The 16,542-nt window shown below is 48.3% G+C and overlaps 1 protein-coding gene across 5 annotated transcripts in view; it reads right to left on the bottom strand.

Annotated features, from left to right (window-relative positions):
- Positions 1–805: 805 nt before the first annotated feature.
- The window catches only part of TNIK (TRAF2 and NCK interacting kinase), a 156,934-nt gene continuing 141,197 nt past the window's right edge, over positions 806–16,542 (bottom strand). For 3 of the 5 annotated variants that reach the window (XM_013174723.3, XM_013174722.3, XM_067001988.1), the window contains 10 exons: positions 14,422–14,586; positions 11,193–11,307; positions 10,461–10,631; positions 10,107–10,250; positions 9,392–9,526; positions 8,753–8,853; positions 6,955–7,104; positions 5,560–5,719; positions 4,863–5,002; positions 806–2,856 (listed from right to left, as the gene is read on the bottom strand). In XM_013174723.3, the coding sequence (XP_013030177.2) occupies positions 2,773–2,856; positions 4,863–5,002; positions 5,560–5,719; positions 6,955–7,104; positions 8,753–8,853; positions 9,392–9,526; positions 10,107–10,250; positions 10,461–10,631; positions 11,193–11,307; positions 14,422–14,586 (1,365 nt within the window). In that variant the 3' untranslated portion in view covers positions 806–2,772. The remainder of the gene's footprint in view (positions 2,857–4,862; positions 5,003–5,559; positions 5,720–6,954; positions 7,105–8,752; positions 8,854–9,391; positions 9,527–10,106; positions 10,251–10,460; positions 10,632–11,192; positions 11,308–14,421; positions 14,587–16,542) is intronic. The other 2 variants (XM_067001986.1, XM_067001987.1) reach the window with 2 other exon arrangements.

Raw genomic sequence — 16,542 nt, 5'->3', positions numbered from 1 at the left:
AGGGGGACGTGGGCAGCCAGCAGACACCTCCGGGATGTGGCAGCGGTGGCGGCAGCATCCTGCTCCCTGAGCAGCCACCTCATTTCTGAACCAACAAAACTCTGCCGGGTCTCGCAGTGAGGCAGCGAGTGCTGCCCGCACGGTGCCTCCTGCCGGCCTCGCCATGCTCGCGCTGCCCCCGTTACGCAGCCCCGGTGCCCAAATCGCCGCACCAGCTGCATGGGGCCGAGAGGCCAGGGGTGAGCCCAAGAACTGCAGCCCCACAACCTCAGCCAGCCACCAGCCTGGCTCCAGGGGCACGTTTAGGGCCACCTCGAGCGTTCCCTTTCCGTCCCCACATGCGTGATATCAACCCCCAAACCACCTCGCAATGAGAAACGTGCCTTGAGTCGTGCTCTGACACAGGTTTGGAAACGCTTTAAACCTGCAACAGGCTCAAATGCATCTCACATTACACTGACTTTATTTCTCATTATTCCAGGATGCCCCGGCCCCTGTGTACTCATCCTGCCCCAAAACGCTGCTTCCTGAGCCCCTCCAGGAAAGCAGCACCGCTGCTCAGAGCCCTGAGAAGCCACTGGAGCCCGGTGACTTGCTACCAGCTAACACCCCGCTTGTTGTTCACAGAAATCTAAAAGGCATGGCTTCGTGTTGAAGGTTCGTGCTTTATTGTAGTTGGCACCAGAAACGCTTTTGATCTGTTATGTCCATGTACACAGTGTAAACAAGACCGTGTTAATATTGGCTTCTTATGACTGTTTCAAGTGACTCCATGGTTTCAAAAAAATACATTCACCAACTACTGTATGTTTAAACACAACGATTCCTTTTTATTTCATAACTGTACTCAAAACCCCACAATTAAAAAAAAATAATTTAAAGCCGTGTATTCTGAACCAGTCACATCAAGGAGGAGAGCAAAATAAAGAGGAAAGGAGAGTTATCAGTTCGCGACATAATTTAATAAACCCCTCTGGTTTAAGGTAGCGACCACAGTGAAAATACAAAGAGCTGGTGGCAATCAGTGTCTGCGACGGGGTTAGTTCCAGCACCGCGGTATTAGGGCCGTCACTGCAGCTCGTGGGGCTGCGCTGGACCAGAGGCGCGTGGCCGGCAGCAGGAGGGTGCCCGGTGCCCACGAGGCTGCCCCGGAGGCTGCCCCCGCCAGGACGACGTCCACACCGAGCCGTGCCGTGCTGCCCGCGGGGCTGCGGGCATCCTGTCCCGTCCCGACCCGACCCGTCCCGTCCCCACCGCTGCACCCCCCCGGCAAGCAAACGCTTTTGCCCTGGATAAAGATTCGAGTTTGACCAGGTCCTGTTGATTTAATCATTTTTTAATAAAGCCATCGTTACTGAGTACACCAAGATTGCCAGTTAAGCTCTCTATATGTCGCTGGAGGTAACAGTGCTGTGATCAACAGCAAAACAACAAAACGAAACAAAACAAAAAAACCCAACCAAAAAAAAAAAAAGAGAACAAAACCAAAAACAAAACGAGGTAGGTTAAAAACCAGCAACACAGACCTTGTTATGCGACACCCCAATACCACAGGCGGCCATGCTTGCAGCTACTGAGAAAGAAAACCCCAGATACGCACTGAAAATGTAAATCAACTGAGCAGAGTTTATAAGGACACGATTCAACCTGAACTAAACACACACACATTTCGGCACAGATGTTGTCTTCCACTGTATGTTGGGTAATTCGTAGGGAGCGGAGGGGGCAGAAAACGAGTATAGATTCAGACCCTTGGCCGAAGAAACCACACACATATATATAGGTTTAAGCTCTTTACAAGCCCAATGCAGCGACGCGCAGGGTGGGCGGCTCGGTTCGTCCCCGTCGCCTCCAGGGACGAGCACCCGCAGCTCGCGACGCCTTCGGCATCGGGTCCGGTGCCGGCGGCACCCCGGGAGCCGTCTGCGGCCACGGCCCCCCCGCGGCGCCCGGTCCCCTCCATCCCCGTCCCGGTGCCCGCAGGCGAGCCCCCGCGGCGGGCGGCCGTCCTCTCCCGCCAGCATCCGGAGCAACAGCAAACGGCACCACTGTCCCTATCACGACACAGCACTGGGTGAAGATCCATATAGAAATATGGATTGACAGACTTGACAAAAATGGTAGCTGATTTTTATTAGTCTAAGGCTAGTAGCTTAGCCATTTAAAATCCATTTCCCAAAAGAGGGGAAAAAAAACTATTATTTTTCTCTTCTTTAAAAATCCGTTAAGCCGTTGCTGCCAAAAGCAACATGTAAATGTTGGTGAAGGCAAAAGATTTCTAAAATTACCCAGCTATACGGTTATGGCCTTCATCACAAAGATAAAAGGTACATTTATTGTGCTGTCTCTCACCAGATTTAATTGGTAACTTTACAACATACTATATATTTGATGCTAGCAGGCAGACAGAATTAAAAACAGACTTTTTGACACTTGTTTCTTTCCCCGTTCTTACAAAGTAGGGGACAAAGAAAAAGTAAAATTAAAAAAAAAAAAAAAAAGAAGAAGAAAACTCATAACCCACTATAACACAGCGTAATCAGGAGACCTCGGGAGGCGGTTTCCCTATTCCAAGCGCGAGCGCCCGTCCCTGCCGCGCGTGCCCGAGCCCCCCAGAGCCGCTCCCTGGGGCAGCGCTGCGCCGGCGGGGGGAGCGTGGGGAGCGGTGATCCTCAGGGCCCTCCGCATCAGCCTCTACAGTGTTAGTCCACGTGTTTAATGTCCTTTAAATTAGAAATAATGCCACGGAGGTAAGTGCCAAGTGCTCCTCTGTTACCAGTTCATCATGGAGTTTCTGTTGAGGGTCATGAAAAACACTTGGCTGCTTCCTCCGGATCTCACCGACGCGAAAAATACCTGGTTGGAGACAAAAACGCCCTGTATTAAATACTGGTAATTTTTATTAGGGTACAAAAGGAGTTTATTAATTGTCTTGTGAACAAGGAAAGCAAGAGCTGAGCCACAGCCCGTGCAGTCCGCTCCATCCAAACCCAACTCTCTGCTGTTTTCTCCAGATGACAGCAGAAACATGGGCAGAGATGTGGGAGCTGCCGGACCCGAGGGGCGCTCGCTGTGCGTGGAGCCCAGCCCGGGGAAGCGGCTGCCAGCGAAAGCAGTGCGGCCCAGGAAGGAGCCAGCCCAGCGAGCCCAAGCAAGGCTCGGCTCAAATCCCAACTGCTTATTAGTAAACACCGCAATAAAACCTCCCTCGCTATCACCACTGCAGAGAGCAAGGTTTGGAAAGCCTTAAAAATACCAAGTTTATCACATAGCACTGCCATGGCATCATTTATTATGCAACATTAATATGACTGCTTCCAGGGCTTTATATCCTGCTAAACGTTAACCATTTGGGTCAATACTCTGCACGGTAGTTATCTGCCTGGGTTTGAAACGTTCTTCTTTGCAGAAGTTACATTACTTCAGCTACTTCTGAATGCTACGTCAGGGAAAACTCAACCTTTCCTTCAGTATTTTCAAGGCACAGAAAGCTATCAGGGCTGTCTATGAAAATATGCCTTTTGGTGCTTCTGTCTGGATCCACCAACATTTGACCACAGTGGAAGTCTTAAAAAATAAGTAATTTGCAAGTATTTTAAGGGGACACTTCTTCAGCTGCTGCAGCTGAAGTATCTGAAGACTTAGTCCTTTTTGAAAACAAAAAAATCATTCAGTCTTCGCAAGACTTTCATTATTAGCCACTTGCCCAGAAAGAGAAACGTCTGTTTTAAGCATTTCAAATGCACTAGTGATCAGCTGGTTACAGTATTTTAGAGAAATGTAGGTGCTTTTTTTTCCCCCCAGTGTTCTTAAAAAAGGAAAAAATCAATAGGAACAAAACAGAAAAAGACCAATTTAAATAAACAATATAAAACCTACAGAGTCAAGTTCTCAAAAGTTAAGGGGAAAAGAAAAAAACTAAAGATATTTGGACACAACTAAAATTCAGCTTCGTGGACAACTTTGCACGATATACTTCAATTAAAAGATAAGGATACATTTTTTCCACAGAGTTCCAATTTAACTTCACGCAACAGGTAGGCCAATTAAATAAACTAATTGCGGCCTCAAATCTTGTTTATTGCATGTTATTAAACCCTGCTCTGGCGACACAGCAATCACTTTCTTCACGTGTTCCGTGCTTGTGCTCTTTACAGAAGAATTCCCTGCTCCATGGCCCTGGTTTATCTTGGTGAAATCTTGTGACGTGAGGAAATACCACCAGCAGAAATCACTGCAGAAACCAGATCTCAGCATTCAACCACCTCTTCCACGAGATACTCTTTTTCCTTCAGGCATTTCTTCTTCCCTCATTCCCTGCACACCTTCCTCCTTCAGCAACACCCAAGCCAAGGGTAATCTGCACAACCATGCAACTTGACATGCAGCTCTGGTGCCCCTCCAGAACAATATTTATCAATGTTGTCCATACAAAAAGATGGGGGTCCATGGAGAAAATAGCTTATCATCACAGAACTAAAAATGCATCACGATGTCTCTACACCCAAGTTCAAATTAGGGTTACTTACACAACCTTAGCACTACCATTTCTCAACTTTTGCAGTTTATTTGGTGGCCTCAACAATTAATGTTCTGATGTAACACTTGAAAGAAATTCAAGCCAAGTCAACGGAGACCTCAGTTAGAGGTGGAAGAGTTCTTGTTGATTCTTGCTGATTCCCACCACAGGCTGAGATCCACATCCACTGAAGAGAATTAATTGGGACTGGGTTTATGGGTACTGTTTATTAAACAGGACCTTCAGCTTAATTACTTATTAACCCCAAGATAAACTAGACCCGAAGTCTAAAAGTAGTTGGTTGTAGCTTAAAGCACGGATACAAGCTTTGAAGTGGACTTACCTTATCATTTCTTTCACATAGAAACTTTAACCTTTGAGCTCGCTTGTGCATAAATACTCCATCCAAATGTCCTGTCTCCACTGACCGGATTTCAATAGCTTTCTCTCCCCAGCCCATTATTTGATTGGAATGAATGTAGGCTGTCAAAAGGAAGTGTTTGGCAGATGTTACAACGGGTGTTAAGCTAAATATTACACGATGGGCAGAAAAACTCTCATCAGCTGTTACTCAAAGTCTACGCAGATGAATCACAGAGCTCTGCTAAATAGCCTTTAAGTAGCACTTTTAATCCAGAAGTCGCTGAGTGCTTTAAAGAGAAGATGTTACACTTCTGCTTTCTGCAGGCGAGGAGCTGGACAGTGACCTGCCTGCACAGCCTGTGGAGCTAAGCAGTAGCACAGCCAGAAGGGCAACTCAGGCTCTCATGGCTCTCCACCCAGCACCTCTTCCAGTCAACACAGCATCCCACCAATGTAACAGCTTATACTTACAATAAAACACAGCGAAAATCTTCAAGAAGTCACCTGCTTTTTCTGTGCAGGACCAAACTGTAGGAATTTAGCAAGTGCACCTCTTAACTGGCTGAGAGAAATCTCCTTTGATAAACAAAATCCCAAATGACTCTAATTCAGCATCCTTGACTCCGCATCTTACATCGTATGTGTTTTATGAAGGTGAAGAGGAAGGGTTGACCTACCCACAGAAGTAGGCATCTCTCCCCACTGGAGCACCACATCTTTAGTTATCCGTCCATAGGTGTTCACATACACGCCTTCATCCTCGTAGCACACAAGCATCTCCATCCCGTCTGTTTTAGGCAGGATGACAATGGCGTGAGGAGTAATATTGCCCTGAATCTGCAGTTAAAATAAACCCTAAGGGTCAGAATTACATTGAATGGAGAAAGTGGTAGGGGGAAGGGAGCAGAGCCTTAGAAAAACAAAACCCAAAACCACACCGAGAACAAACCCTCACTCCGTTCAACAAACAGGCATCAGCTTTTAGAGATAAGCTTGAAGGGGAATAAACTGTCATGTTTACCCTACCATCAAAACTGTCTTAGACATCAAGGATAAACAGGTTCAGCAATTATAGAGAGATCACAACATATACGCCCCCAAGAATGACGGCTGACACTTGGCAGTAACACAAATCAGCAACTGTTGGCTGATGAATCCATCTTCTATTCAAATTAAGGCAAATAAACCCAGAATTTTACAGGTAGCTCTAGGGAGGAAATATTCCCCTTTCCTGAGGGTAGTAACAGTAACTTTCCACCCCCATCTGACCTTCCATGGATAAGAAAACAAAACCGTCCCAAACTGCCCCCGTATTTCTCCTAGGTTTCTTGCCAGCTCTTGCAGAAGCTCTATTGCTCTACTCAGCAGTTCCTGGACTCGATTAATAACACCATTTCTCCTAGGCCACTTTCTCATGCCGGTTGGTACAACAGCATGGATGGAGCTTAAATAAGCCAACAAGAGAATCCTTATCTACAGTATCTTTTGTAGCACTGGTTCTTTCTTGAAATAGCCTAATGGGCCTGAGAGAGAACCTGTGGTGAGTCTGCGCTGCCTGGGAGTCGGGGACTTCAACCTACAATCTTACTGAGATTTGGGCTACCCTAATCCTGCAACCCTTGCTTGGGCAAACTCACTGCCTCAGCAGGAAGAGTGCTGGTGTGCACACCTGCTACACCATGCAGGGGACAGTGCACTGGGCATCCAGTCCTTGGTGGGTCTGTGCTGTCCAGTAACCAAGAACTTGGGTTTCATGGCATCTCGCCCTACAAAGAGCTCCTCTACTGCTCCACGCAGCCTAAGGACAGATTCTCCTTTCTGTGAGACCTGGCAACCTTACACCTGACTGCTTGGGCACAAGGACAGCAGTGGCCTGTGTGAATAATGGACATAAGTAGGTGATACCTCTGCGTCCTCTTTAAGCAAGTTATCAGTGAGGATGGCACTGGAGAATGTCATACCCACGGCAGGATGTCCCCTGACTGGTCAGCATTTCTGAGACACCGAAAGCCCGGCCAAACCTTGCTGGTGACCTGCGTTAGTCATGCAGCAGCACTCCCCCATGTACTCACGTGAGATGGTATATAGATATCATAAGAGTTCCCAGAATCTACATCAATCACATGGAAACCAGTGTGTGATCCGAAGATAACCTTGAGTCTCTGACCCTCTTCTACAGTGAGATCGACAAGCAACGGTTTGTGCTGGAGATCTGCAAAAGACTTTTATAATCCTTTCAGTGAGTATCACAGAAAACCAACAAATTCCTACAGCAGACTGGTACAGTTTTGAAATTGTATTTGTTTGAACGTGTTTCCTATTAAACATGTCATTATTTATATTCCTGCCTCTGTTCCTACGTCATACACGTCAGGGGTATTACCCACTCACTCCAGCCATCCGAGCAGGTAGGTGCTCACCCTTGCCAAGCACAGCTTTTCCCCAGGAGCACGAGGCCAGCCCAACAGTTTGGTCTCCGAAGGAAGGCGACAGAGACCCAGTTTTACATCAGCATGCAGCTCAGCCAGCATGCAGGGACCCCCCCAGTTCTGGTGCTGCTCAGCCTAACGAGCAAAGTCTGCAAACGGCTGTGAGCACCCACCTCCCCTCTCGGTGGGTATCACCGCTCCAGTTTGCGTAGCTAGAACAAGTAAAATTAAACGTCCTTTATCCTGTTCAAGCTAACCTGCTGGGTACATGCTGGGATCAGCTCCCTGGCATGGACCAAGCTGGGACAGAGTACGTCCTTCCATGGCTTAGGTCTTCAACAGGAGGGTGAAAAACCCACAGGGAGAGAAAAGGGTGAATTGCTCCCTGCACAAGTACCCCTCTGACTCCTGACAGGGAAAATTAGCGAGTGCCATTTCCTGCTATCCCAACAGATCCCTGCCTACAAGGCAAAGTTCAGCCCCCAGACTGGAAAAGCAGCAGCAGGAGCGCTAACCAGCATCCTAGCTGCAGCCATGGAGGCTGGATCCCAGGCTGCTTAACTGCTGCTGAGCTCTTCGTATCACCGAGCCCATTTATTCTGGCTTTTGTTCAGAGAAAGCAAATGTGACCTAATACTGAATAAGCCCATTTGTGCTGGAAGGATGCAAAATGAGATTACTCAGCATGAAAGTCTCCAGAAGGCACTACCCCTTGTGACTTGCTGCTGCACAGAGCTTAGAAGGAAAAGTGCTTTAAAGAACTAAGTACAAAATACCCGTTGGCAGGTTATGTAGGAGAAAGGTCTCACTGAAGGAAACTGAGGTAGATGAAAAGGGAGAGAAAGAGAGAGGGAGAGAAAGAGTGGGTCATTCTCCTGGAATTTCTATCTTGAAACAGAATCCACATTGCAGGAGGGGAGAGGACCTTGCAAAATAAAAATGGAAAATAATGCCAGCCCGTTTTCACATTACACGTGGAAAATTAGTCAGAAGTTAAAGCAAGCAAACAAACACAAAAGAAAAGCAACCCAAAACCCCAACTTAATTTTACTCAAGGACATTTGGCGAGCTTTCTGCAAACTTCCCCTGTGAAGCCTCCCAGGAAAAGCTAGAATTAATGCCTAATTTTTAGCCATAAACGGTGTGTATCACATCTCTTCAGCCACGAGTTTCAGAACTCTCTGCCAGGGGAAGTACAATGATGATAACGTTTCTGAGGAGTGCTTTTGTTTGCGTCCTTGAGATCTGAAAGGCCTGGCACCTCGCAGCAAGTCTGTCAGGAATCGCTGCGGGTGCTTCTCTTCATCGGCCCTCAGGAGACTGCACCCAGGTCCCAGGTCCCCGAGGACTACATACGCAAGACACTTTTCTGTTCTGCATAGTACAGAAATCTCGAGTATTTGCAACTACAGAGTGTATTTTGGTAACCAGATAAACGTACCTTAAATGCCATAAACTTGTGATATGGTTTAGGAGCCCAAGCATAGATCTCTACAGCATTCTTTAAGGCAATCACCAAGAACTTGATTCTTTCATATTTCACTAAAATTAAAATAAAACCAAAGTTTAAATCATTCACTTTTGCTTTGAGACTGAATAATTTATCTCTAGAAACAGCTTCTAGGGCTCTCTCTCTGTTGGTTCCCCTGTGGTAAAGTATCCACCTAACACATATAGATTAATATCAAAATTATTTGTGGCTGTGGTCTGCCCATACTTTTAAGAGGAATCATCAGATCAGATCTAAGACTATAGAATAAAATCTCCAAAGACTCCAAGTATCTTTTGCCTGTAACATATGCAGTACGTGACTGATCAGATAAACTGGAAGATTTTTAACAACAAGCCATTTTATCACATCGGCTACAACAGAAGAACTCCCAATGTCCAGTGCTGTGGAGCAGGCAACCAGCCCTCTGCAGTCCAGTTAGCATCACCCTCTCCAGACTCAGAGCTATGGACACAACACACCATCTCAGTGCGAGAGCAAACCACCCAGATGCTTGTTTCACAGCTGCAGTGGACACAGATAATGCCTCCAGACATTTTCCCACTGAAGCCGGTGGCCCCAGCCGCTCACCAACTTTGTAGTGGATGCAGCCTTCCAGGTCCCCAACCGTGATCCAGCCCTGCTTCTTCTCAACTTCGGGGTCGTTGTGTAAAATCCTGTTTCTCAGCCAGGACAGATAGTACACGCGCAGCTTGTTCTTCTTTCCTGTTGGCAAAGGAAACCCGGCCATAAGAGGCAGCAAGAAGTAACAGGGCGGCACGCGGCCCTGGGGACAGCCCCAGGCTTCTGCTCTCTCTGTATGCCACAATGGGTGCGCAGAACATGCTTGCACGGAAAACCTTGAGATTTCAGTGCTTATTTTCACCAATATATCTCACTAAGATAAAATTTAAGTTCTTTTCGAAAGGAAGTTAAAATAGCAATATAGTTGGTTTTGTATTTTTGCTTGTGCCTTCGTCTCCCACACTGCTGGTTGATGCGGTACGATCTGGGTGCTGTTTACTGCAGGCTGGAAACCCCAGCTTGCACAAATCGGTGCTCACAGAGAGAGAACCAGGCACTGCAGGGCCAGGAACGCAGCTCTTACACCTCAGATATGGCTACACAAAATGAGCCTTTCAGCTCCGGCATGGAAGGCTCTCCCTTTGGAGAGTGAAACCTGGGAACAGCGCTCTGCTCACCCAGTTCTGCCTACAGCCTCGCTGGGGAGCAGCGAATGCAGCTGAATTGTGAGTATCAACTGGGGAATATGGACGAGAAGTTAACGATGGGCTGAGAGGTGTACCTGATATTGTTACAAGGACGTTCAGGCCCTCGAGTACGTCCATCTGTTGGAACCGCCGTCTGTTGATGAGGTTGTACACCTTCCCTTGCCCGCTTCGGTCCAGCAGCATCAGGCCATTTTCTGTGCCCACCAGCAGATTTACACCTGAAACGGGGAGAGCAACGGGCACGTGGAGCCACAGCTGCTGCCCGCCAGAGGACTGCACCCCCAGCTCATTATTCACCACCACCCCATGACAATCACAACTAAGGGCAGCATTCCCACAGACGAGGAGCATCACTTTTACACCAAAGGGACTCAGGGACACATGCCCCCAGAAGCTCTGCCGAGGGCACAGTGGGACCAGGAGCTCACCCCACAAAGCAGCACAGAGTATCTCCGAGTTGAAGCGCTTCTTGTACTTCCTTATCTCTGGGGTGTCACTGTGGGGGCGGATGTTGGTAGGGTTCACATTCACCACGGAGATCTTCCTGGCTTCGTTCAGCTTGGCCTGCTCCTGTCTGAGCAGCTCGCTGGTGAACAGTGCTGACAAGGAAACAACAAAACAAGGAGGTGTGACTGATTAGAGGAAGAAAATTCTTGTTTTATCTTCTGACGGGGAAGTTATCACTATGTTACAAGCCATTAGTTCTGAGAGGTAACATCAGTAGTTTCTCATGGGTTGGAACCGACACCAAAGCCCTAAGAGGTGATGTCCCCTGACCTCCTGCCCTGCCCACTGAGATAACCAGCCCTATCCTCTGCCTGCCTGCCCTCATCCATCCGTTTTCAATGAATTCTGAGCAAGTGCAAGCTTTCTGAAGCAACTGCCACCTCCTGACTCTGCTAGGAACATTTCTGCCAGGTGCCTGGGCAGAAAGGGGTGGGTGGATTTCTGCTGTTCCCTGTCTTCTCTCTGACCTTTCTGATGGGATTTCACCGGGGAGCAAAGGAGTTGGATGGAAATTGGAGAACACAAGGGTACAAACTCAAATGATCTTTGGACAAGGGTAAGTGAAATCTGAGAGGTTCTATGGGGTTATTCAGGCCCCACAGCCTGGTTCCCATGAGGCCCTCCCCTCTCAAACTGGTGACATTGCCTCCTACCAGTAGCAGATGACTCTTCATCCTCATCTTCATCTTCATCGGTAGGTGAGGTCTGATACACTCTAGTGTCCACAAAGGGGGTAAAAGAGGCTTTGGTGCTACTTCCCATACCATACTGCAAAACAAACAGCAGAGAGAGAGCTCAGCGCACAGAAATACCAGTAACACTGTGTGCGTGTGACTTCCTGGTGAGCGCACAGTGCCGGACCCTGCAGCGCCCCTTACGAGCTCTCTGAGCATTTGGATCCTCCTCCCCCAGAAGTGACCAGTGAAAACATGACACCAGATTTGTGAATGCCTCTGGAGCAGCAGCAAACAAGAAGTGCAGGGCACGGGGAGCAGTGCCCGGCCCCGGTGCCGCGGGCCCAGCTCGCAGGTGGAAGCACAGCACAGCCGGAGACTGGTTAGCGGGGAAGCCGCAGTGTCAGAGGCAAAAGTGAAGGCAGGTAAAACGATTTCTATGCTCGCAGCCCACCTGCCTTGAATGCCCAGGCTGGGATGTCAGGCAGGCAAGGGGTTGTTTTTCCTGTCAATGTGACCGCCCCAAAAGAGATTTGTAGGACGGCTCTGGGGAAAACCCCACTGTGCTGTTCCTCCAGCACGGGACAGGGAGCACGGATGTGGGAAGTGGCACTCCCACATTGCTCCATCCCCCCCAGCTCTGGTGTCCACCACACGTCACGTGTACGTCTTTCATGGGTTACTTGCAAACCCAATAAAGGATTTCAAATTGCCTACAACACTTCAGGTGTAACTGCAGAAAAGGCCACTTCTACGGCAGCAAAACTGACCCCGAACGTATCGTAGGCCAGAGCCTATGGCCAGAGCCAATGCTTTGCTAAGGGAAGCTGGGAAGGAACAAACTCCAATGCCACACTGCTGTCTTTGCTTTTGCCATCGCTTTGTTAAGGCAGAAAACAAGGCTAAGACCTTCTCCCAAGCAAAATGAAATCCCTCTCTTGGGAGTCAAAGTGCCACGATCTCCTCCCCTCGCTGAGCAGCTTCTTTTTCTTATTGCAGTGTTTACTCAGGGTGTCCCTTGTTTTAAGGAATGTAGGAAGGACCTACATTAAGAGCTCTAACAGCAGCAAAAATCAAATCTTACTGCAGCAGCCGCAGGACTTTCACATTTTGATTCCTCAGGACATTTTCCTTCCCTAAAATACACCTTGCTCAGCTTCCAAGCCGCCAGGTCACCAGACAAGGAAGAGAGAAACCCCCCGACTCCTTGCTGAAGCGTCACAAGGGGCACACAGACAAAATAGCCCCAAACGGCCTCTCCTGGTCCTTCCCCAGCGGCACCGAGAACATTTTGGGTGAGCCAGCATCCCCGCACTGCGCCTGCCACCGCGGCGCTGCGCCTCCTGCTTCCCTCCCGATCCGCATCCCATGGCCTGGCAACAGCCCCTGTGTTGCCATGGAAACAGGACGATTTCCAAAAAGTAAATGCTAACGGAGACCCATGCAAGGAGTTAGCAGCCTGAGGCAGAGATGGCTGCAGGAACAGATACCATATTTACTTATACTGTATGGCCAAAATATTTGTATGTGCACACAAGATATACTCGCTACTCTGTGCTTCTTTCATATCCGGTAAATACACATTTTTTTCCTGTGCTGGGTATCTTTTCCATAAAACACCAACAATTCAAAGAGGGAGCAACTTCAGTGTTTTCAGGGATGCCTTCCAGCTGAGAGCTAGGTGCTTTCCAACAAATGAATTACGAAGAAATCCCTCATTCCAATGCCCCAAGCATTTTTTCTTCTTTGCTCAGACTCAGCAGCTCTTCTCCTAAGAAGCTGGCATTTTAAGAACTTCCAAGCCCGTTATTTAAATATTAAGACCTCATCTTCCTCCAGGTTCTGTTCAGCTGACTCTAAACCTCTGTCTTGGCTTACAGAAACAGCACCAAGCTGCAGGGTGCGATAGTGCTCGGTCCCTTCCACCCTCCTCAGTCCCGACACATCGCAGGCGCTCCGGCAGCGATACCCGTGAGGGTACCCCACCAGAAATGGGAACGCCCTGTACAAGCAGCACAAGGGATAACTCCCCAGCAAGACGCTTACGCTGCTGCCAGCCAGGCTGCGAGTTTTGCTCGCAGCGCCGTGAGTCACCTAAAGAACCCAATCCAAACCTCCCCACTTCCACCCACTCCTTGCTCAGACAGCCCTAAAAATGCAGTTTCAGAAATGGAAAAGATTTTCTCGGTCGGTATCCCATAAATGAGTATATTTAAACCCAGGCCTTGCAAACTGCTCGTGTTTAAGCAGTTCCAGGGTGGCTCTGGAAGGTGTCACTTCAGGACCAACTGTCTCAGCGCTGCTTTTGAAGGCAGCAAGGAAATGGGTAAAACCTGGAGGTCAAGTCAGGCACCATCTGTTCTTACACTGCATCAACGCACAGTCCCAAGCCATTCCTGTTTTTATGCTGCTAGTAAAAGTAAACCGTAAAGTGAGCACATCATCTCCGTGAAAGAGGATAAGGTGACAGAAATATTATCGTATATCCAACAAGACAAAAAGAAAAAACAAATAACATAGCTTATTCAGCACCAACTGGATTGATTTTTCATGGGAAAACAAAGAAATATGTGCCTGTTTCCCAGAACTGGTTCTGGTAAGCAAGACACACCAATTCCCTTGTCTTATGTGAAACATCTTGTGATTTTTAGGACTTTTTAGACCTTGTACAACCTTTATCTTCAATCAAGTCCACCTAAAAAAGCTATGTGGGAAAAATACTGTGACAGGAAACAGTCACGGTAAAAATTCAAGGTGTGTCAAAGTTTTCTAGTCTGAAGAACTACATGGATTTTTTTTGGCTTTGTTTTTTGTTAACCTTTTGGATCATGTTAAGCCTCAAATATTGCCTAAGCAGAAACTGGGCCCAGGTGAAGTTAATGGCATCACTGGCTCTCCTATTTTGCTTCATTTCCATGTACCAGAAGATGAGGACTTTCACATCAGCTTGCAGCGTTCACCTGAACTCCAGCTGGTGGGCTTCAGGTAAGGCCTGATTTACAATCCTACCACCAGGCACAGACCCGTATCCCAATAACCCATCAGATTCCCTTGGATTTCCACTACACTCACCCACACGGACTGGAAACAAAGAGAGAGAAGAGCAAAGAAAGCCAGGGAAGGAAGCAGGAAGGGCCCTCGATGGGACAGAGATGTTAATACTTGTTTAAAGCAGCGCAGAGGAGAAGGAGGAGCCCCCACCACCTACTTCAGGCACCGAGTCCATGTCTTGCGCATGCGTGGAGACTCGCCCCAGGGCCTCGGTCGGTGTGCCCGCAGGCGAGTGGCTTTGCTGCACCAGATCAGGGAGATTGATGTGGCCTGCAAAGCCATTGCTGGCTGCGTGGCCAGAACGCTTTTTTTCACCAGAGGTCTGCAGAGACACAAAGCATGAGGAAGAAAAGAGAAGGGGAGAAAAAAAAAAGAGAAGAAGAAGAGAAAAAAAACAAAACCGAGTTTTTTTTGCAGTCCCCCAGTTCCCTGAGCAAGCACAGGACAAGGACCCTCTCTGCTGTTTCCATCCCCATGCAATCTGGCAAGCAGCAAACCAACCCCCGCCCCAGGAGAAATAAAGACGGGATTAATCACAAAGTCAATACAGAGTAATTAGCCACATTACAGCAAAAGGAGAAGCCTGATCGTTGTCATTTCTAGGAAAGGAATGTCGGGCAGATTCCACCCATGCCACCATGGTGCAAGCCCCATGGCCAGCTCCGCTCCCACGCTGCCACCAGCCACGGTGACAGCAGAATCTGACCCCTTGATCAGCAGTAGCCTTAACGGCTCTCACAGCTACACCGGCGAGTAGCCTGACTGCAAATGCCAACACAGTCCTCCTTGCATGTTTCTGTAACCCAAAACAGCAGTGAACAGCGGCAGCGTTACCCTCGCCTGCAGCAGCAGAGCTATTCACATCTTGCTCTGAGCACAAAGTTCCCCGCAGCACCAGCAGCAGTTACCTGTCTGCAGAGAAAAGCTTCCTCCAGGGGCGTTTTCGGGTGAATACCGAGTGCAGCTGCCTACACACCAAGCAAGCGCTCGGCCACGCTAACACATTCGCCCTTTCTCTCCATCCCCACCTTGTACGAGACAGGTGATAGGTAACTTCTCCCATCCCTGCCTACTGTTTTGAGGCATTTGCCATTTGACGAATCCACGTACCCGGAGCACGCCAATGAAATTGTTAGAGACTTGTCCATCTGCAGGGATTAGTGGAAAAATCCCTCTGATACAGGCCTGGCAACTCACTGAGCAGCTCTGACAACATCTATCTTTCGATCATCCGTTACCACAACCTTCAAACACCTTGTCACCCTGCCAGGGCAGCACGGCAGATGAGCCATTGCCTGAAGCCCACGGAGGTCAGTGAGTCCTTCCTCTGGCTGCTATGGCTGCGGTCAGGAACAAAGAGCAAACATCCCACACAAGGCTGCAGTTTGGGTTTCCTATCACACTCCCTCCTGCCAAAAGAGATTTCCCTGCTGGTTTTCTTTCCTGTGACTTTTAAATCCTTCTGCAACACTGTTTTATCAGAGTACTTCACTGGTGTGGCACGTATCTTACAGCTACAACACAATCCAAGCTCACTTCAGAAACGCCTGCCTGTTAGAACAGTGACTTGTATTCCTACTCAACCTCCTCACTGTTTCTGCTACCGGGATGTGCACAGGGCTGACCAAGTTTCAGGGGTCTCTGCTCCAAACAGGTAAAGGACAATGAGGGAACAGGTGAGCTGTGCATGTCCCATCAGCTCCAGAAGTCACGGAGGAAGACAGCAAACACTGTGTGACTTCTTTGCTAACTTTTCTTTCTTGCAAAATTACACTGATTTTTTTTCCTATGTATGTATTTTATACAAATAGAATTAAGAAATAAAAAGCCAAGTAAGCCTACTTTGCAGCTGATCTAAAGGTTCCTCCTTTATGATTGCCCTCTCCAAACTCCCCTCCCTTTTTATCCTCTCCCATCCACCTCCTTTTAATGCCAGCAGAGGATGACTCCCCTGTTTTACTACCTTGCAGAGCCTCCTGCCCTTTCCAGGAGACCTGCTACATTTCCAACAGCATCACCAGCATGTTACAGGAAAAGAAAATAAGAAACACTGGGGGAGAATTTCCACTGCCAACTGAACATGCTTTCCTTTGCCTCTTTTCTTCAGTACCATTGTTCAGAAATGCCCAAGCCATGCTGCTTTGTTAGCTCTGTGCTCCCTGAGCACCTGGGAGCTGGGCAGGTTGGGACAACCTGGGGGAGATTTGGTCTCTGAGAATTTGGCAAATGCACTGGATCAAGACTTTTGACTGGAAAAGCAGCAGCAGCAGCGTCTGCA

This window comes from Anser cygnoides, chromosome 9 (assembly GCF_040182565.1).
Source record: "Anser cygnoides isolate HZ-2024a breed goose chromosome 9, Taihu_goose_T2T_genome, whole genome shotgun sequence".
Classification (NCBI taxonomy): domain Eukaryota; kingdom Metazoa; phylum Chordata; class Aves; order Anseriformes; family Anatidae; genus Anser; species Anser cygnoides.
This window is presented reverse-complemented; position numbering and strand designations above follow the sequence as displayed.